Genomic DNA, 18,273 nt, shown 5'->3' with positions numbered 1-18,273 from the left:
GTGGATTTAAACTGTTTATCCAGCTACCTTTGGGGTAGTTTTCTCCTCTGCCTATGTTCTTCCTCTCCTTCCAACTTCCATTAAGTCAGTCAGAATTTGACTCATACTTGTTTAAGACCTTACTTTTTCTCACTCACATTAAAGTGGCTTGTCTCAGATACTCAAAACCATCACTTTCATTCTGCCTTCTCTCTGATGCTGTAGTTAAACACACCAATTTTTCATTATGGATTCTCCTGCTGCAGACTTTCATTGCATGCAAGGAACACTAAACTCATTTCCTCTTTCTCCATCACTAGTAGTCTTTATCTCACTTGGTTCTTCTCTTCCATTCTAAAAAATTGTGTCCTGCATTTCTAAAAATCTGTGTTTTCTTCTCTATTCCTGCTGCTGAAAGTCCACATTTAAGCCCAGGTAATTTCTCAGATTACTACCATTGCTTTTTTCTGTTCTTAAATCTTTTTTTTTTTTTAACCCTACACAGTTCTTCTCCTGAATGACATTCTACATTCACTTACTGACAATGCATTTTTTGTTCCATTTGAACTGTTCCCAGTTCCTCCAGCATCATTTCCAAACAAGCCTCCTTGGCCATGAAAGCTCTGCAGAATTTGGCTCAATCTCTCATTCATACTTCCTGCATCTGAACCTCATTCTGTGAGCTAGCATCTTCATCAATCATCTCTCTCTCTCTCTCTCGTTTGGCACTTCTCAAATGTGAAATGTACTCTGAAACGTTACAAACCAACATCTTTAAAAAAAGAAACCCTTCTTTAAAAACATAGTACTCACAGAACTACTCTGTATTTAATTGCTGAAATGTATTAAATTAACTGTTTCATCCTCTACATATTCATTAAATAGCCATTCCATTCTTTTTCCCCAAGGATTACTTTTTAGCTTTGTTTTCCAGGACTGGTAAGAGCTGCTCATCTATTATTATGCAGGATTTAAGGACTCAGATTTATCACAAAATTTTAATTATTTCAGATATATGAAATGAGTTGCTGAACGTTGGGAAAAAAGATTTCTTTCTTACTCTAGCAAGACTTATGCCCTGTTTCAAACATCTCTTTCAGACTATCTAACCCCAATCTACTGAGACTAGAGACAGAAATCACATTAAAAAGTTACAATTATTTTTATTCCTAGTTCTCTCTGATATGAAGATCTACAAATAACAGAGACACTTGTTGATCGCACCTGATGCTGCAAGTCACCAAGTACAAATTAAAATAAAAACGAAACATTCATAGAAATATTCCTAGACATGACTAAAAAAACCAAACGTGAAAGGAATTTCATTTTCTAATATGCAAATTTAATTAATTTGGCATCTATCAGAGTCAGTGTAACAAAAACAGAGGGAATAAGCAGATCTTCCAGAAAAGACTATGATTAACTTCATCTTGCCTGTTCTTGAATTTATCTTCTTCACGTTAAACTCTGAACTCTCCATCTTAAGATGAAATTGGTCACAAGTTCAGTAACAAGAATTCGAATTAACTCCAGTCTCACTACAACAGTGATGTCACAGAATTTGGAGTCAATAAAGGATATTCTGTTTGGTACTTACACCAGTTCTACATCCTTACCTGCAGCATATAAGAATGATAGATAGTCATTGTTATGTGCTTACAAGGAAATAGTCAGAATGTTCACCAAGATTTCCAGCAACTTATTCAGAACAAAATGGCTCAATATGAATTAAACTTGAAGAAAAAATCTTCTTATAAATATTCTCCATAAATACTTACAATACTGATAATTATCAGTATACATACTCAGTATATAATCTTATAATATTATCGGTATAAATACTGATAATATACTGATAATTATCAAATAGCTATAGCTCCATAAAATATGAAATCTCCATGTCAACCATTTCTGTTACATTTTTCTGCCTTTAGAAATTAATGGTTAATGTTTTCACTGCATAAATGAAGTTGTATGCTACTTGGTTAAGTTAAACTAAGACATTAAGTAAACTAATGGACTGTAGTGTTGTGAGGACTTAGAAGAGACGAGAAAACAGTAAAGCAAAATTCAACTGAAAATAACAATGCCACATCTCCCAGAAGAGAAATACTGAGAAATAATACTGAGGGACAATCCAACATCCAACAGTAGCCTGCAAAGTATTTTTATAAGTGTTCCTTTAAACCATGTAGCTGATTCTGAAAGAGATGATTTTAGACAATGGTAAAAGGCAGTTGGTCTTGCATTTAATCATAACATAGACTTGCAGCCCTCTGACCTCTCAAACAAGGGACAGAAAAATTAGATGGAGACAGTAACAGATATGTAAACATGCATCTAGGCTTAGTGCTTCAAAATGGAAGAAAAATCTATTTTCTTCTCTGAAATTTTCTTATTCATAGCTACTATCAAAGATAAGAAACTGAAGAAAAGAAATACACTGAAAAAAACAAATCAATCAGTAATCATGGATCAAAAAATAGTAAAGACAAAAGCAAAGTAAAACAAAAGCTCTGGTAACTTAAAAAGGCAATACAAGACAGAAAGCAACAGTGGCATTACACAGAAGGAGAAAGATTAATAGACAACATAAAAACCAGAACCAAACTCAGTAAAAATGACAAAAATAAGAGTGAATGGGAAAAACGGTTAAACAAAAGTGTAAGAGAAAAGGACCTACTGTTTGTAAAGTGAACTAGGCCTTAAGCTTCATTGTTTCTAAGACTATTCATATCAGACATATAACTAATGATTAGAGATTGTTTTAGATATGATTAATAGAATGCAGGTGCTTATAAAACAATATGCATAAGTTGCTTATTTGTCCCTTGTGTAGCCCTCACCATGGCTGGCTTAAAACCCAGTCATGCTGAATCAACAGAAAAAGGACCATACATCTTAGACCTAAGACATAAGAATAGATAAGAGTAAGTGATTAACTTTAGAGTAAGATGAATTAATAGAACAACCTGAGTGATTCTCAGAAATTCAAAGGTGATCTTTGACGTGTAAGAAGATAAGTGACTGTAGTGACCAGAGACCTTCTGCCTATGACCACTAACTTCAGAAGAACTGGGACAAGACAATAAGAATCAGTTGAGACAGGGAAATGTATTGGACTTTTGAAACCACTGGAGAATAGAGAACTGAGAGTTCATGGAAGAACACCAAGAACTTATTTTGACAAATCATCAATTGCATATTGTTTTGTAAAATCGTATATATAGAAGGCGTTTTTGAGTTATCTTTTGCCATTCACTGCAGTGGTGGCCCAACTCTGAGTTGTTAATAAAGCAAACCTAGAGAAACCCATAACTGAAAATTCCTTAACACTGTTCTAGCACAAACTAAAATGTGCATGGAAGCAAACATAGACTGAACATATTTTCTCTCATTATATCAGCTTCCGAAAGCTAGAAATGTAACTCCCTTAGACACTCAACTCAAATGGAAATGATACCTTTCATACTACTAATACAGAAGAATTCACCTGATTCAGGCTATCTAGTTGAGTCTAGACAAAGAAAGCTCAACCTCTTCCTCAAGCTCTAAAACATTCTATTAAAAGACACATTTCCACCCCTCCCCAACACACTGGACATACAGACTATAGGGTGGGGTTTTTTTTTACGTTCAGGCAGGCTGAATGAGATACCACAAAGCGGATTCAGAATAAGGATTTCTGAGAACTTGAGAATTTTTAATTTCAAGGAGGGGGGGGGTTAAAAAAAAATAATAAACTTAGTCTACTGTGATGCACAGATATCTAGACTCAATTTCTGTGCATTCTCATCACTCTTTCCTACCACCACCCTAGAAAGTTAAAGAAATTTGTGTAGAAATTTGCCCAAGAATTTAAATATGACTTCCATCAGAAATTCCTGGCCCGACAAAGGGCTATACTGTGCCTGGGAATTCTAAACTTTTCTATTTGCTTCCTGCCCAAGAACTATCATTTCTGTGATTCAGCTACTAAAAACTCAGCACACTTTACATACTCTACCTTTCCAGTGAGGAACTGGAGCTAGAACCTTATAGCTGTGTTCATAAGCTTTGAGAAAAATTTTGAGCATCTGTTTTTCTAGTCTACTTTGAGGGTGGGAGGAGGGGAATTAATTTCTATGAAGACTGATAAAGTCTTTGAACTAAAAATCTGTTTTAATTAACGAAGAACTAACTATGTGTTTCTCCTGTGTAGCTTGCCAGAGATCAGAGCCACGGTCAGTGGGGGAAAAAAAAAAAGTACTATTTTTAAGTGCAAGCAACTGACTCGTTATTATAATAAGAGACACTTGCAGTCCGTTCTCTGTAGCCTACTATTCAAAACAATTTTAAACGCTATACAAATTTTTCTTACTCTAGAAAATGACTGCCTAACAAAACAAATAATCTTTCATGAAAACTGATAGCTCTTAAAGCCAAATATGAACTCTGCATATCATGTTACTGCAATCCATTGTTATTTACCTCTTTTTTACTGTGTCTATACACAATAAACAATATTAAAAATCACATGCTCCAGAACATATAAATGTAAGCTAATATATTACCTCTAAAACTTATAAAGGTACCATTAAAAAGCAAAAATTATTTATAAATCAACACTGGGGTAAAATACAGATCCTGGTAAATGTACCAATAAGCATTTCAATATTTAGATAAATTTTTATATATATATTCCCCCCCCCCCTCCCCAAAAATAGAACTTACAATGGTAATTCGCTTGAACCTTATGTAAGAAAATGAGAAGAAAACATAGAAGGAAACTAGATGACCCCAGTAAAACTGTTTGAGCATACAATTTTAATGAAAAAGCTCACTTCATGAGTGGTAAATATCTCCAAGTCCTCTTTTGCACCCACAAGCAAGATAGCTTAAACAAATCGTTCTGCCAACATTTCTAGAAAAAAAGATACCGGTGTGTCTGAAGGCATCTTTTTCGGATACCATCAACAAAGCAAGCAATGCTAAATAATGATGTTTGCAAATCACATGCTGACAGTTTTTATTATAAAACTTGATAAAGCATTTAGTGATATGGTTTGTACAGGTTACCCAGTAGCAAGAGAGCTAACTTTCAAACAATAGCATGCCTCTGACTTTTACAGTATATTCAGGTGAGCGAATTGTTTATAATACAAGACAGATGTCACACACTTCTATAAAGAGAGGACATAAAACAAGAATACATGGTAGAAAGAGACAGTGAGTTTCCAAGTACTATGTTAGTGAAAAGCAACAGTAAAAATCATTAATATCCAAAGACAGATGTTGGCTCAAAAGAGATTGTCGGTACAATCAAGCCATTTGCCCATCCACCTCTGCATCTTGGATATTTTGCCCAAACTTCTACCACTTTTTCCAGAGTATTGTGCTTCAACACTGCCACCTCCTCTTCACTAACACCTGACCATTGGCTGGTGGCTTCTCAGTATTGTTTAGGCCTTCATTCTCAAGTCAGCCTCCTCCTGCATACTTCATAGATTTTACATGGAAGAATAAAATAGGCCTGAAAATTATACTCTGTTGCTCAGAATAACTAAACCCAATAAGCAAGATAATACCTTTACTTTAAGTTTTTCGGTTTATGCCTCTTCACTTGCAATTAGGTTACCCTGAGCATTTAGGAAATGGGGATTTGTCCACATCTTCCAACTATGACTAATAACCAGCAAAGAGCAAACAGAATTGTGTAGCTTCACCTCCCAGCAACCCCTCCTAAGCCCATTGCTAAGAGCTTATGTTCCTGGAAGGGACAAGTTTGTTGCTTTCTATTTAAGAGACAGTTTAAAGCACGTATAAAAAAATAAATACATATTAATGCCGTTTTTAAAAGCAACTTACACTTTTCCTGAAAGAAAAGCATAAAAATAAAATAGTTTTCAAGGACAGAATTTATGTGCACCCACCTTTTCTGCACATTAATGTCTGAGGTTATAAATAAAGACCAAACATTGTTTCCATCCCTAGGTACCTATTCCCAAGTGCACTTCTGATGAATAATCTCTAGTAAGGAATAAGCAGCCATGCAGTTATTTACCTTTAAGGTGTGTGCGTGAGCTAAAAGGTATCTTAGCATATGTTGAACTATACACTGTCTTGTTGGCTCTCAAATTATTATTTCCTAGAAAAGTGTTACACAGTCTCTGCTAGTCTAGACAATGCCTTCGGAGCATCTGAAAAAGCCTTTGATTCATTTACTAATGAATCAAAGGCACAAATCACAACAGCATATTTATTTTATGCTCCAGGAAAAGGCGAGGGAATAAATAGCTTACTCCCAGCCCCTTCCATGCAGAAATAAAAGTTTGTTCTACTAATAAATCTGTTTTCACGCTGGGTGCTTGTCTAACCTAAGATAATATTAATTGAATCTCTTCAGCCAACAATAGAGCACTTTGTCTACACCAGTTTCCTGCCACTACAGCAAAGCGTGGATTAACTGATGACTGCAAAGGGAGTGCGTAGCCTGAGGGAGAGAGGAAAGAAGAGCTGAGATGCACATATTGCTTACTTCAAGTCCTATGTTTATATATTTTTAAAACTAGAAAAGACACTTCTATGGAAAAGTACTGAAAGAAGGCTTAAATCATTACGGAGTACACAAAAGGGAAAGACTTGGCTGAGCCAAGGGCTGACAAACTAATAAGAAAATTCAGCTACAAGCAGCAGAGGCTCTTGTTCTCTGTTTTGGAACAGAAAGAAAATTGGATCTGCTTGAGCAAGGGACAGATTTAAAAACACACTCCTCAGGAAAGTTTGATTTAATACATTTTACTTTATACAGAGGTTGGCTGAGAGTGTGCACACAATTCCTCAATTTGACCCAGCTAACATACAGAATTTGCTATGTCAAGGAATGAGATTTCTTGTGATCATTATGAAAATACTTTCATACCCATGTCACAGTAAAACCATCAGTGCCATATTACTCAACAGTCTTTTGTTAGTGAAAGGTTTCAAGAAAAGAAAACAACATAAAGCCCATAACCCTAATGAAAATAATATAATTCCCTCCTTGACAGAGAGTCATTAGCCTAGGTATTCCAAACCTTTTTACACACTTATTGCAGGCAATTGCTACTTCTCAAACAAAAAGAAGAAAGAAACGTCTGATTAAAATTTATCTAGTCCTACAGTTAAGCTGCTTCCTGAGGAACCTCTATATTATATAAAAGGCTGCAAAAGATTATGCTACTTCCAAACACATCCACTAGCCTACACTAACTAACATTAAAGAAACTATACACATTTAATGTCTTCTGTTATTTCACTATTTGTATATACAAATGCACCTCAACTACATACTATATAAAATCTCACTTTCCCTTATTAGAATCAGATCAACAGAGATACAGTAGCAAAGGGCTTTCGATTTATTAAATTCAATTCTAACGCAGACTTTGCTGTCTATTCTATCAAAGTCTTAGTGACCGATTAAAACTGTATGCATTCATTCTCACAGTCACACTGTGCAGCAGGAAAGTCCCTAATATGACCAGTGGTCACAGAGAAGTTAATACCAATACAGCATAAAGCTTTTTAAATCTCAGGCTTGCACGTTAATGGCTGGGCTCATTTTTCTACTCTGCTACCTAGTCTGGCAGCATAAAATAGATGGTTTGCTTCATTCCCTGAAGATAGCAGCTATAATTGCTGAAGGTTTTTGGCCAAATGAATAGAATTAAAGGAAAAAAACTTCACAGGAAATTTTAATTGATCAAACGTTCCATATAATTGCAAGAACTGACGATAAACATTTCCTTTCCAATTTTTCACCTTTAGAGAAAGAGAGGCACATTTCTCCTGCAACAAATCACAAACTTTAGCAAGCAACCCCCTTAGACCCTAAGCTTCTTGTTCTGAGCAAGATGATGAAATGATCAGAAACTAACTTCATGCTTCTTTAAAACCTAAGCTAAAACAATTTCATTTGTGCCAGACCTCTAAAACGTCATTACTTTCCAAAAGAACAACATACAGTAGTTTCATGGCTTTAGGTTGCAATTGCCTAAATTTTCTAAAATTTATAAACATGGAAATAGCATTCTCCTTCACTCTCCTTTGCCCCTGTAACTCAGTAACAGGCTCTTACTCAGCAAAGTATTTCCAGCCTCTGCTGCATAAACTATTTTTCTGATTTATCAGGTACTTAATTGTTGAATGCCTAGTCTATCAGCTGCTGCACTTGCTAACTGAGCACTCTGCAATGCTGCTTCTGCTCTGCTATTGCAGCTCAGTGAGATCCAGAACACCCTGATTACATACCAGAATTGTACCAAGTTTAAAATAGAATATCACACAGATGCATCAAGATCTGTTAGTCATTCTCTTAACAGCTCTACCACGCCATTAAGAACGAAAGAAACAAATGTGAATTAACTTATTTTAAGAATTCTCTATTAACATGAAAAAAAGGATGGTCCTACTGATATCAACCTCCTCTTACATGAGGAGATCTTTGCTATTACAATCCCCTTTTGCATAATGCATTATTAAACATTTCTTCATCCTCTGGGGGAAAAAACAAATCAACCCCTCATGTTAAACCACGTTATCTTACAGTTTAAGAAAGATTTCTGTAATATAACTCACCTAAGAACTGCTGGTATTGCACAGCCTTTGTAAAAATTAATTTATGTTTATCTAAAATAATTTTTAGCATATGATACAATACGGATTTTACCTGCCACTTCTCTGAAGTGCAAATATGATGCCTTTCTCCTGAAAAGGAAGCAGTTTCTTTCTCAGTCTTTCAGGTAGAAAGGACAGCTTAGCATTGACATTTTCTGCATAAGAAGCTTCAAGTGTAGGTGTTTCCTGGAATGTACTAGCCATGTTGAACCTAAGGGAAACAAAACCAAAAAAAGATGTCTTACTTAAGACAGGTCTGCAATACATTACAGAATAAAGCTTCATGGAACAATAATAATCACTCCGTCTTGAAATATTCAATATCTACACAACTTTTCTGAAGTCTTGAGAATTCTCCCCAGAAAGCATAAAATAATGCAGATGATGGAGGAAGAGTCCACCACATCACTATCAATAAAATATTCTAACTATTCCAGTATGAAGAGGTCAGCATGTATCAATTCCTCAATGCTATGAAATAGTTAAGAAAGTCCCTTGTTCATGGATAAAAGTTATTGCCCATTCAAATACAGCTTACTTATAGACAATGAAATATGACTCTTTCAGTAAAGATTTTTCAGAGAAGTTACAGGAAAAAAAGGTTATTTAAACTTCTGATGATGGAACTAACAGTCCTCTAAAATTTTTAATCCTAAGAATTAAATCAGGAAAAAAGGGCAAATACAGCCAGTGGAGGTAAGGAAGAAGAAAAGAAAAAAAAAAAAAGGAGTAAGGAACTTTATTCCCCTCAGAAGGAAACAATCTTAAACCACATAATTAATCAATGAAAATTCTCACACTGTGCTTCAGACTAAAAATGTGGATTCTTCATTCATTTTTGTCCAAGGGGACAGGGTCAGAGAAAAAACACTAGCTTTTGTTCTCCTATAACTTCAACAGACTTTAAACAAACAAATGGTTAAAAAGCTTAGTAGCAGTCCACTAACTATACATAAGGAAAGCAACAAACCTTTACATCAAAGCATTACCTAATTATTTTGGATTCATGGCCTGCGTGAAGAGCAGGATTACCTTAATGATCATAGGAACAAAGAGTATCAGCCAAAATATGCTTCCTGTACTGTTAGCAGTAGAGATTGTACCACCACATTTGATAGCAAAATTCTGGACATGTTGCACTCAGATTTTTTGATACTGACATATTTCTGAAGCAACTTGGAAGAAGTTAGATATGATCTGGTGGGATGAACCATTATATTCACAAGAAGAAATGTGCTGAACTGAACAGTCATTCACTTCATGGATCTGCAGGACTAACCCACCCATTTTTTCACACTGACTGGTTACAAAGTAAGATAGACCTGGGGACAATGCCAATGGTTAAAGTAATCAACATAATAAAGCACGATCATGCAAAACAGAGTTTGCAACAGTTTCCTTCTATTGTCACGGAGTTCAGGTGAGGAGGTAAAACGGATTGATTCAGATGAAACTATATGCCACAGAGAAAGAACAGCACCTCTGTATTCCTAAAGAATTCCATTTATGAAATTTTAGCTACAAAACTTGATGTACGCTCTTCCAGCTGAAGTTACATTCTCTTCAGCGAAGAGAATCTAGCTGTCACTGCACTAGCACTACTGCACTGTGTCAACCTATCTACAGCCCAAGCCGAAAGAGCCTGGGCTTTTGCTCTAGCGCAACTCCACAAACATCTAACGCTCCATCTTCCACGGGCCTACGTTAGACTAAAACTGAGAAATCCTTCCATTGGGATGAAGGGGTGGGGGTGTGTTCGTTCCTACTGGAAGCTCTCCAAGACGGTGGGAGGTCCCCGGCCCCCGAGAGCCCCTCTCCATGGTGCTTACCCCGAGGGCGGCGGGAGGCGGCGCACGGAGCCCCTGGCCGTGGTGCTGCAGGATGCGGGGCGGAGGTGCGGGAGTGGGATTCGCTCACCCCCTGCTGTACTCCTCTCAGCCGGCTCCTGGCCTGTCTGGCAGTTAGTATTGTCTTAAAATCGGGCAGGTCCAAAGGAAAAGGGAAAGAAAAGAGGCCTAGAGGGCACTGCAAAAATAAGTTGTTGGGAAGTTGCCACTTTTGGAGGTGGGGAAAAAAAAAAAAATTGGCACTGTCAGTACTGTTGACAAAAATGTCTGTAACTGGACCATCCCCCTCCCACCCCCCACCCCCCCAAAAAAACCCCCAAATGAAAAAAAGGACCACTGCCTCCCAAAAAAGAAAAAAAAAAAAGGGAGGGTGGGAAGGACCTGATCACTCAAATCCACTGAACTGTTGTAGAACCCTAGAAAAATGAAGATTTTGGAGTATCCTGTCACCGGCATCACCAGTCAGTCTGAGGACATTCAGACAGACAGAAAATGAGTAAGTGCTTTTTTTGGTTATATGATGAATTATAGGCATACCTATTAAGCTATGTACCACAGACATTCAGAGAACCGGAAAGAAAATGCTGCAGACGAGCCTACGGTCAAGTTCTATGAGATTGTCATCACGAAAGTATTGAACAGGGTAACATTGCAGAACTGCTGCACATAGCATCTGTTGCCACTTCTACAACGAAGTGGTGTGTAACCACAACCATTTTGATGTACTATTCTGCTGGACAATGAGGGGGGTGGGGGAAGTGAATTTAAATTTAAAATATCGAGCAACACTCGAGGCATAAGGGCTATATCTACCACTGCTATGGATTTTGTTCTATTTGTATTAAATTACTTAGCTGCTAGAGAATCTATTTTAAGAAGCATATTCTTGAAGAGTTATCCTTTGTCCCACATATTAACCCCTGGAAATATTATTGCACATGTATGAAAACAATGATCCTAACTGGAATCATAGATATGTGTGTGCATGTATATACACACACTTAAGGACTTCTGTATGAACATGGTTTCAAGCCTGGTCTCAAAAACATGTAACTCAAGGGTCTGAACACCTGATGTTACTCACTGGATGAGTGCAAGTGATTCACACAGCAATAAGAACTCCACAGCTGCAGAGAGGCTGCTGTTGTGCTTCCAATAACATGATCAAGGTACAGAAAGCCCAGTTCTCAAGTAAGTCTGGTACTACCAACAGAGAGACAGGATCTTTTCTCCCTAGATTCATATCACGTCATACACTCAACATGCTAACCTAACAAAAGACAAGCCTAGTGCTGCTAAACCTCCTCCTGGCACACACTTCTGACTAAAGACTTTCTAGAACATAACTTGTCCAAAGATAGAGGGACACGTTCTGAATGTCAGCGAAATGGCCAGTTACAGAGAAAAGAAGTCCTGATTTCTTTTGCAAACCGGACATTCTGTGTCATCTAAGTGTGATTGCACAATTAACTATGGCTTCCTCCCCCACACTTTTATAAATGGAATCTCTCTCATATCTTTAAAGAAACCATATTCTTCTATCTTGGGCCTCTGGAACATTCCACAGCACATAAAAGTACTATGATCAGTACCAACGCTCTTTGATACGTGTCCATCACTGAATTTTGCTTAACAGAAGAAGGAAAGCCTCTGGCTTGCCCTGTACACCCAAGAGATGCATTTCACAGAAAAGAAGTCATAAAGCTCTGGTAAATACCCACTTCATCTCTTAGTTGAGCAAACAGAAATGTTTCAGCTCTAACTGTTGGGAAAGCAATCATAATCACTTCAATAGTTCTATCACAATATTTTCCCCAGAGTATTTTTTTTTTTGTCTTTTTAGAAGTTGATTAAGGTACTTCAAGACTGCTGGCAAAAAACAAACACTAAACATTTCTGTAGAGCCAACCTTAAAAAAGTATGCTGCAGGATTGGTGGACCCAACAAACCTGTTCAACACTCAGTTCTGTGATTCACCCCTAAAGAAAATTTCTGACTCATTTTCTGGGATGATTTTCTATTCTATAAAAGCAGAGAAAATTAGATACTTCTGATCAGCTTGCTACATAGCTTGTTGTGAGTGACACTATGAAAATGAAACGTTAACATAATTAACTTTCTGTTGAACTAGATTATGACAAGATTCTTTCACTGAAACACTGAATAAAAACCATGCAGTTTCAGAAGCATAAATCTGAATTAGAGGAGGCACACATGACTCATCAGAACACAGCGATACTACCATAAAAAATGTTTCTACATCAGTCACTAATAAGGCGAAAACTGACTTTGCAGATATATCTTAAAAAGCAGAAACAGCAACACAGAAAGCACTAACTACCACATATATACAAGTTTTTGGTTTTTTTTCCTCTAGGTGAATAATTAAAGAAATGAATGGTGAATAATTATCGAATAGGTGTATAATTAAAGAAGTCCACATGCAGTGAACAATGACTGTTATAAAAACATATACAATGACTAGCATGAGCGCAAGACGAGACAGCGATATGGATTGTACATTACTAAACCTTTCATGCATTGCTCCTTGGAAAGGCAAAGTAGTGTACATAATCACATTACCCAAATATTCTCCTAATTATCTACCCTATTATTTTAACTTGGACTACAAGCTTTCAAAGATGGCCTTTGCCATCTGCTGTGCATATATAACCTACTGCTCACATGGTTGATTACTATCAAGTTCACGGCAAGTAAAAAAATACCTCAGGTAAAATATTTGATGCTCAAGATATGACTGCCTGAGAACATGCACTTCAGAATGAAGTTTTAATAACTTAGATAACTAAAAGGCACTTTTTTTTTTAAAGCAACACTTACATAGTTCTTCCCCAAACCTCTTAAGTTTACTACAATTATTGTCAACATGCACTTTTTAATGATCATACAAAGATTCATACCCTGAAGATTCAAAGATCTCTCTCACAATTTCTGACTAAAGAGCAGTGACAGAAATCCATATTCAGTCCATATTCATACCTGCAACACTATCTTATGATATCCAAAGCTATAAAAGGCACTATGAAAGGTATATTGACCCTATGAAAGATTTATTTTGGTTGTGTAGAAAATGAGAAAGAACAGTGATGAAACAAGACAGAGAAAGAAATTAATTCCACCAAATTGCCTTTTATTGATTTGCTAACGTAATAATTATACTGAGAATCAATGCCTTACTTGTGTATAATGACTTTGACAGTGGTGGTCATTTATATTTTGTTTTGAGACAGATCAATTATGTACACCACTGTAGTAACGTTGACAAATAAAAATAGCCTTTTTTAAAAGAAAAAAAGAATTTAGTCAGTGTAGCAAAAGACCAGTTTGTGTCTGCTTTTCTACCCACTGCAGATTCGGAAGCTCTAAAGAGAGAAAAATTAGCGCATGTTTTCTCTAACTACAATTTTTCATTTGTTTCTGTGTGCTTAATACATTGTAATATGCATCCCATCAACCTTACCACATCTCTAGATCACAAGCTCTGGAACTTCAGTTTTCTTGGACAAAACAGACTTAAAGGTTTGGTGTGGAGACCTAACTTCTCACTCAGAGTACATTCAGCTACAGCAGTTTTAAAAGTAAAAAAATAAAAACTGTACGGTATTTTCTCAAGTGTTTTAAAAGAAATCAAGGATGAAATAGCTGAATTACTAAACCCATTAACTTTTAATCTAAATTGCTTTAGTATCTCAGGACTAGCTAGTGGTAAATGATCCCAACTTCTAAAAGCAAGAACGGGGAAGACTCATTGAACTACAGCATGATTCACTTACAGGGCATAAAAATCAGTAAAAAATTATGAAGTGCAGAACTTGTGAACACCAGGATAAATGCGCCTATTTGGTGGGAGTCAACATGTCTTTTGGAAAGGTAAGTCTTATCTTTCAAGTCTGCTGAAGTTTTTTTGAAGGGGATCTACAACAATGCACCTATAAACTGGTTGATGCAGTCCACTATTTTTCAAAATCAATTAAATTAAAACAGAGTAAGTTTTATAAACATATTTGTACAGTAATTATAATTTCCAGGAAAACTTTTGAGAAAGTATCTCAAACTTTTAAGAAAACTGAGCTGTCACATGAAAAAATTGCACTGAAACTTTTTTTAAATACAAGCAAGTAGACTGTTCATACATGAGAGAAACAACATCAGCAATATTTCAAAGGAGCCTGCTCCAACTTCTATTATGTTCAATGAATTCATAAATGATCTGGAAAAGTAAGTAACCACCTAAGGATAAGGGCAGTGTAAATACTAATAAAATAAAATAAAATTTAAAACAAAAAAAATCTGGAATTCTTTCTGTCACTACTGCTGCTGCTATACTGCATTTCACTACAGACACTTATCCTTCCAGAGGTATGCATTGAGACCCACCTGGTTGAGGCTATTACCCCAGGTGATATGTTTCTTTATTGGCAGGTTGGGTACAAGACTGATGAGAACCTCAAGGACTGACTACTTAAGTTTTGCAAGAGCTGCTTGTCAACACAAGCTGGTACCATAATATAAACCCACCATTTATTTTTACAGGCCACTAAGTATAGCTTTTTAATGCAGCTCAGCAGCAGATTCCTAAAACAAGTGAGCATTTCCATCAAGAGTTTGCTTCATAAACTTCCTCTCGATGGTCCTAACTGCTCCATGACTATATGTTCAATAAAACTTAATAGGGAATTCAAGGCTCTAAGAAAATGAGGGGACCTTGGCTGATTGATTCATCAACCATTTTTCCACCAGCGGAATAATAAAGAACTAAAAAACTACCCAAGTCTTCAGGATACAGCCTTTTATAAAATGCTACAAGAAAACCCAATCAGACAGCACACAGGACATCACAAAGCTCTGTAGCACACAACAGGTTTTCTGCAGGCCGGCGTACTGGGCTTGAGGAAAACCTTAATACCTGCCTCGAGGCAAGGTTTTTTTGACTTACGCAATTTCCTGTACACGGCAGCGTCCTGCAAAAGCAGGACTACCCGAGCACATGCTGTGATAACCCAGCAGCAGCAGCCAGGGCGAACAGAACTAGCGAGACCTTTTGGCACAAACGCGGCCTGAGAAAGAACAAGAGTCACCTGGAAGCTCGTCCCCTTACAACGAGCGAGTCCCCACCCGGGGCACCCCCCGACGCGGCTCACTGCGCAGCCCCTCACCGCGTGACACCCCGTCAGGCGAGGCCTAGGCCGCCCCTCACAACCGCTGCCCGTCTCCTCACGGGCCCCCGCAAGGGAACAGGCTGGAAGCGGCCCCTCAGGGGAGCGGGATGAAGGGCCAGGGCCACCACGCCAGGTCAGGCCAGGCCGGACCGGACCGGACCGGACCAGACCAGGCCCCGCCGCTCCACTCACGGCCCCGACCGCCGCCGCCGCCGCCCCGCACCTTCGCGGGCTCCGGGCTCAAACCGCCGCCGCCGCCCGGAAATGACGCACGACCTAACGGGGGGGGAGGGGAGAGCGCAAAGACGCACGCACCCGCGCGCTTCCCGCCGCGCGCGCGGCGCTTCCGGGCCCGGCGATCGTTTTTTTTCTTTATGTTTTTTGGTTGTTTTGTTTTTTTTTTTTTTTTGTTCACACCCCCCCCCCTCCCGCCTCCGCTTCCCCGGGAGCGAGTTAAACGGCACGTTCCTGCCTGGCGGTGCCTCGTACCGGCCCCTGCTTCGCTCGGATGGTGCGCGGGGGAGGAGGGGAGGGCTGAGGGAGCCGGAGGGGAAGGGGGAAGGAGAGCGGCGCGGTTACCTCACGGCAGAGGCCGCTCCGAGAGGGGCGGGCTGGGAGGAGAGGGTGGCAGGCGCCGGGTATGGCGTTAATAAGGGCCGAGCTAAGCGAGGGGCCCGCTGGACGGGCAGCGCCGCCGGCTCTAGAGGTTGGCGGAAGGAGCGGCTGAGGGCTGGGGCCAGGCCGAAGGGCGAAAGGGTTCGCGGCCAAGCCGCCACTTGCCCTGCACCGGCCCTGTCGGGGGCGAGGGGCTCTTGGTGCGCCTGCCGGGGGAGGGGGGCACCCGGCGGGGTTGGGGTGCTGCTGCTCGGGATGGACCGCATCCCAGGCGGCAGCGGACCTGCTCGGGTGCGTTACGGTGAAGGGGGGGCTGCCGCCGCCGCCCGGGGGAGGGGGAGCCAAGGGAGAGGGGACACCCGGGCTGTCATTAGCCGCCGGAGCAGTCCGTCTTGCGCGCCGCCGCGCTGCCAGTGGCCGTCGGCTGCCCACCGTGGGCGGGCGTTGCGGTACCGGTCTCCGCGCCAAGGCGGGGTTCTTGTTGGTGGTCACGGCCGTCTGTCGAGGCGGCGGCGCGCACCGATTGGCCGCTGTCTTCTGGGCGGGCTTGCGCCCGCGTATGCGCTGAGAGGCACCGCTCACCGGCAGCGCCGGGAGAGGGCGCCGCGCCGCTAATTGGCCCTCGCGGCCGTTAATCATTAGCATTCCGCGCGGCTACTGGCGGCGGCGGCGCGGCGGGGCGGGCCTTTCTCCCCGCCGCGGCAGCAGGAGGAACCCGGGCGGCTGTCGGGGCTGGCGATGGGGTTAAGCGCCCCTCGTGTGTGAGCTCGCCGCCGCCGCGCCGGCCCCAGCCCGCCGGCTGCGCCGCCGCGGTAAGAAGCCCGTCGCCCCGCTGGGGAAGGCGCCTGTGCGGGCGGGTGAGCGGTGGTGGCGGCGGCGGGGCCGCGCGTTCCGCTGAGGAGAGCGGGAGGCGGGGGGGTGGCGGTCGGCCGCGCCCGCAGTGCGGAGAGCGGGGGGCAGCCGCTGAGGGAGGGCGGCCCCGGGCGGGGGGAGGGGCGCGTGCCGCGGCCGTTGGGGCCGGGTGGCGGCGGGGGCCGCCTGCACCTGCACGGCGGGGAGGGGGAGGGGGGGGGATGTCCCGGTCCGGCGGGGAAAGGCTGGCCCCGTTTCCCTTCCCTAATATAGGCAGGGCTAGGCGCCGGCGGAGCGGGGCACGGCACGGCATGGCACGGCACGGCGGCCCGGAGCTTCGCTGCCGCCCCGCCCCGCCGTGGGGCCGCCGGTCGGCCCCGGGGCTGCGCCCTCGGCCTGCTGCAGCCTTGAGGCGGCCCGGCCCGGCCTGGGGTCTGTCCCGGCCGCGCCGTCGCGGTTACTTGTTGGGAAGGATGTTGGTCCCTGGGCGGTCGCCCTCTCTGGGAGCCGGGGGTAGGGAGCGGGTTGGTGGCCCTGGGAGCGCTCCGAGCCCTTCAGGCGGTGGGTTCTAGGGGTGCCGAGTGTTGCGGGGGTGGGGTTTTTTTCGGGTTTAGCCCCTCGGGTTAGCGGTAGTTGTTTGCGAGCGTGCTGCGCTCGTATCGGCCATCGTGGGGTCCTATTTACACCTCCCCTTATGTCGTCTGGGGGGAAAATGTTATGTTCGTGCTGCCTGTGATAGTGCTGGAAGAGGGTTGTTAATCTATTATGTTCTTTTTTTTTTCTGTCGCATGTTGGACAATTCTGCATGTGGATATATCTAGCATGCTATAATCCAAAGTGTAAGTAGAATCGAGAGCAAACTGTGTCACAGCCTGTTTTTTACAGTCTCTTTTAATAACGTTTTTAAATGAGTTTTCAGCACTGAAGAAGGGTTTTACTTTATGAGCGAGACAGAAAAAAAAGTGAGGTATGGCTATTTCATACATAGAGTCTAAGAAGAATTCAGATTATTCACACTTGGAGATTTGCACAAATTCTATTTTTTGTAACTAAGCCTGTAGTACAAGAAACACGTCGGCGGATTTGTGTGATCTCTATAGGAAGCTGAATTAGGAAGGTGATGGAAAAAAAACCCCACAATGAGCAATGGATACTTTGTTTAG

General features: G+C 41.2%; 1 protein-coding gene across 8 annotated transcripts in view; it reads right to left on the bottom strand.

Moving 5' to 3' along the window:
- Positions 1–16,414, bottom strand: part of ZRANB3 (zinc finger RANBP2-type containing 3) — a 53,825-nt gene extending 37,411 nt beyond the window's left edge. For 3 of the 8 annotated variants that reach the window (XM_069780805.1, XM_069780806.1, XM_069780812.1), the window contains exons 1-2: positions 15,421–15,574; positions 8,669–8,827 (exon numbers count right to left, since the gene is read on the bottom strand). In XM_069780805.1, coding sequence (XP_069636906.1) covers positions 8,669–8,827; positions 15,421–15,473 — 212 coding nt within the window. In that variant the 5' untranslated portion in view covers positions 15,474–15,574. Of the gene's footprint in view, positions 1–8,668; positions 8,828–15,420; positions 15,740–15,866; positions 15,928–16,222 lie in introns of those variants that run through there. The other 5 variants (XM_069780811.1, XM_069780807.1, XM_069780810.1 and 2 more) reach the window with 5 other exon arrangements.
- Positions 16,415–18,273: the final 1,859 nt, after the last annotated feature.

This window comes from Haliaeetus albicilla, chromosome 4 (genome assembly GCF_947461875.1).
Source record: "Haliaeetus albicilla chromosome 4, bHalAlb1.1, whole genome shotgun sequence".
Classification (NCBI taxonomy): Eukaryota; Metazoa; Chordata; class Aves; order Accipitriformes; family Accipitridae; genus Haliaeetus; species Haliaeetus albicilla.
The sequence above is the reverse complement of the archived record's forward strand: the minus strand, read 5'-3'. Positions and strand labels throughout refer to the sequence as shown.